The sequence below is a fragment of the Dipodomys ordii genome, unplaced genomic scaffold, assembly GCF_000151885.1.
Source record: "Dipodomys ordii isolate 6190 unplaced genomic scaffold, Dord_2.0 Scaffold99, whole genome shotgun sequence".
NCBI lineage: Eukaryota > Metazoa > Chordata > Mammalia > Rodentia > Heteromyidae > Dipodomys > Dipodomys ordii.
This window is the reverse complement of record NW_012267315.1, coordinates 1887901-1891873: the sequence shown is the minus strand read 5'-3', so window position 1 is coordinate 1891873 and position 3973 is coordinate 1887901. Positions and strand designations below refer to the sequence as shown.

The window sequence follows — 3973 nt, the reverse complement described above, 5'->3', positions numbered from 1 at the left end:
CTGTAAAACCATCTGGTCCTGGACTTTTCTTAGCTGGGAGGTCTCTTATTGCTGTTTCTATTTCAGTGCTTGCTATGGGCCTGTTAAGATAGTTTAATTCATCTTGGTTTAGTTTTGTCATGTCAATATTTGATAGGAAAAGGTCCATTTCTAAGACAGAAATTCTTATAGCATAAAAGTCACCCATTTGAATTGTTCAACTGGTGATTTTTAAAATGTTCACAGGAATTTAGCCATTACCATTACCTAATTTCAGAACATTTTCATCACCCAGAAAAAAGCATCATAATGTAGCATCCACTTCAGATCATCTTCCTCACACCTCAAGGCAAAGAATCACTTATCTATTTCTATTGATTGGCCCTGTTGTAGACATTTCATATGAATGAAATAATATAATATGTGTCACTCATTTATCTTTTACTTAAGATAATGTTTCAAGATTTATCATGTTATAGTATATATTTGTACTTCATTCTTTTTTCTTGATTTAACTGTCTTTTTTTTGCATGACCACACATATTTATTTATAAGCAAATTGTATTAAGTGCAGAATCTGTTACTTGCATATATTCTTGTAACTTTCAAGATACAGAGAAGAATGGCTCATGGATTAGAGACAGGTGACTTCTTCAAAATGACCCAAGGTCAGAACAGAAGTGGAAAAATAGGAATTGCAGAACTAGACAGGTTCTTCCATTACTAATAACATGTTATTAGAAAATTATTAGACAATTAAATTCTATATTTTTCATTTTACTCATATATACATGGAGAGAGTAGCTAGGTCAAAGTACTTCCATAAGTATTAAATTAGATAATACTGAATACTGTCTGAGAATAAAGGACAATCAGGGCATCACATTTGAGTTACAGATTTCATTTCCCCATCTTATAATTTTAGGATGTTTAAGCTTCGACATTGTCATTATCTTCATTGACAAAACATTCCATACTGTTGAAATTCTCTCTCTATATATTATATATACTTACATATATTATATATTATATGTATATTATATATAATTATATATGTATAGCACTTTGAGAATTTTAGCATACATTAAGCAAGCAATGCACAATATTTTAAATAATTCTCTTCATTTTTGCAAAGTTGTTTTGAAGACTTGGTTCATGTCTGTAATGTTTGCAGAACACACTTTTGTTTATGCTAAGGTTGATTACAAATTGATTTCTAGTTTATATATACCAAATTCTGTCATACTTTCCATTCTAATATGGCGAATTCTTTTCAATTAGTTGTCTACTTTCAATAGTTATTATTAAATAAAATAGACATTCATATTTTCTTAGTTTTTCTGTTCAATAAACTCATGCATGAGATGATTTAACTGTCTTAATCCTTGAATATAAAAAACTATCTACTTTCTTGAGTGATATTCAAATGGGTTCCAGTTTTTCACTACAATAACGTTTTATGACCTTTTCTGCTTCCCTAATTAATGCAAGACTGGTTCTTACTAACTTTTAATGATTTGCTTAAGTTCACCAATCAATTTCTCCTAATACAATGTTTTCTATTATGGGGTTTGAACTTAGGCCTTTTGTTTGCTTGTCTTGGCTCTACCAAGTGGCTCTACCACTTGGGCTGCCTCCAGCCAGACTTTTTGCTGGTTAATGGCAGATGGAGTCTTGCAGACTTTTCTGCCTTAGCTGGCTTTATACCTTGGTCCTCTAGATTTCAACATCTTGAATAGAATTATAGATGTGAGCCATTAGGTGCCTGTTTAGATTGTATTTTTTAATAGTTGTGATATTGAATGGTAAAATTTCATTTTACCATTTGATAATAGCATTAGAGACACATAGGCCATTTCATGGTGTTCTGCCTTGATCATTGCAATTGATCTGGTGTTAGGCAAAGGGCACAAGGCCCCCAAGAAGTAGAGAGATATAGGAAGATCTAAATTTCGATTCCATCATTTGAGGTTTTTATTAACTTTGGAATTCCCATTTATAAAAGTGTGATTGTCTCTCATGGTTGTTGTGAGGATTAAGTGGAAAGATTTTCATGAGGGTGACTGTTATATGGTAAGCTTTAGTCAGTGTCCCTACAGAGCTCAGATAAGAAATGAGACCATAGGAAAAGCTGTTTGGAATTTTTTTCCTGTTCTGACAACTATTCTTTGTGTAGTCTTCTCTCAGCTAGGTGTAAACCTGGAGGAAAAGAGCAATAAAGGGCTTGGTTGTTGTTCCTAGTTAACATCTATCACTGCTGGTACCATGGAAACCAGTGCTGTGTAAGGGCCAATCATGTTTTCTTACCATATTCTATCCTAGTCCCTTCTATGGGCACAGTAACAGCTCTAATTTTTTAGATTACATTTCTTCCTTGACTACTTTAGAAGGTAGTTTTCTATAAAATATGACTATAAGTTGGGACAGAGGTCACACAAACTCAGCACAGCAACGTATTTATGCCTTCAACCACTGTACCCAGATTAGTGAGTCACAGTGACAAGCAAGTGTGGACCAGAAATTAGCTTACAACTAATATACTTCTAGGGCCAATATTGTTTCTCAGAAAGAAAACAGAGCAAAACAATTTCTGAAGAACAAAATAACTGAAAAAACACAAAAATCCTCAGCCATGTTGGCAGTATCTGACATGTATTTTCTATTTTATCTCAGGAATCCTCAATTTGGCATCTGGAGTGGTAGATTTACTCCAGTTCTATTTCCCAGAATCTTTTGATCGCCTTCCAAGGGATTCTGGCCTCTTTGATGGTCCCAAACCAACTGTCCTGGAGTCTTGTAGTGTAAGCGACTTGGCAATTTTGCTACGAGGGAACAAAAGGAAAACCCAGCCTATTGAATTTGGTGCTCACCAGGTAAGCTTCTTGGTATTGTGTATTTCAAAAAATAAAAAGGGAAGTTTGCAGTTTGAAAAAGATTTGAGAGGGTAAATTATTCTGTAAGCAGAATTCGGTAACCTCTAACCAAGAATAGATGAGTGACTAAATAGAATTAACATTTCTAAGGTCCTAGTTGATCAAGTTTATTTTGGCTAGTTCTCTGTAAAGATGTAGTCTATGTCCTGTTGGAGCTTTACCATTTTTAAAAAAAATGAATCTAATGCTGTTTTGTTTTGCTTCAGGTAATACTTGTTGCTAATGAAATGGCAAAGGAGAAAATTCCAGAAGAGCTGGGATTAGCTCTTGTGCTAACTGTTTATGAAGCAAAAGGATTGGAATTTGATGATGTCCTTCTTTACAACTTTTTTACTGATTCTGAGGTATGTCATACTGAATTCTTTTCAACAGTCCAAGTCTATGTATTAACTGAAATTGTACTCTGGAAAAAAAAATTGGAGCCAAGGCAAGAGTTTATTGTCAGTGCCTATTTGTGTTTTGGATCAACAGTCTGTTTATTGTGTAGGTTGCATATTTAGATATGGATTTTGACAATAGGTTGCTTTACTGTATGGCATGAGCTAGTTCTCCCTGTGCTTTCCACTGGCTCTCTTATATTCATGCCCAGTTTGTTATTACTGTTATGTTTAGTTCTTGGGGATACCAAAGTTAGAGCAAGTTGTAATGAGAGGATTGCAAATGAAGTTAAGGTTAGTTATATCCACTCTGTTAGAACAGAACTGGATATGGTCAATTCATAAAAAGACAACTCCTAGAAGTGAGTGAGTCTTGGTTCTTGCCTGCTGAGTCAGGTAATGTGGGGCGAAGGCCAGCCATCCCTGCCTAAGAACCCTCATCTGGCATGGCTTCACTATTGCTACTTGCAGATCATGGCAGCTAGAGTCCCTGGATTGACTACTAGTTACCTCTGTGTTAGTCATTGCTTTAACATGGCTCCTGAATCCTTATGATGGTTTTCCTACCTATACTTAGTTTATTTTTTTTGGTAGAGCCACCAACTCAAGACCATTCTCCTAGTGTTTTAGCAACTCTTTTCCTTCCTTCCTTCCTTCCTTCCTTCCTTCCTTCCTTCCTTCCTT

General features: G+C 34.9%; 1 protein-coding gene across 1 annotated transcript in view; it reads left to right on the top strand.

The window, feature by feature from the left end:
• The window catches only part of Trank1 (tetratricopeptide repeat and ankyrin repeat containing 1), an 83334-nt gene that overhangs the window by 53388 nt on the left and 25973 nt on the right, over nucleotides 1-3973 (top strand). The window contains exons 14-15 of the mRNA XM_013027032.1: nucleotides 2653-2852; nucleotides 3119-3256. Coding sequence (XP_012882486.1) covers nucleotides 2653-2852; nucleotides 3119-3256 — 338 coding nt within the window. The remainder of the gene's footprint in view (nucleotides 1-2652; nucleotides 2853-3118; nucleotides 3257-3973) is intronic.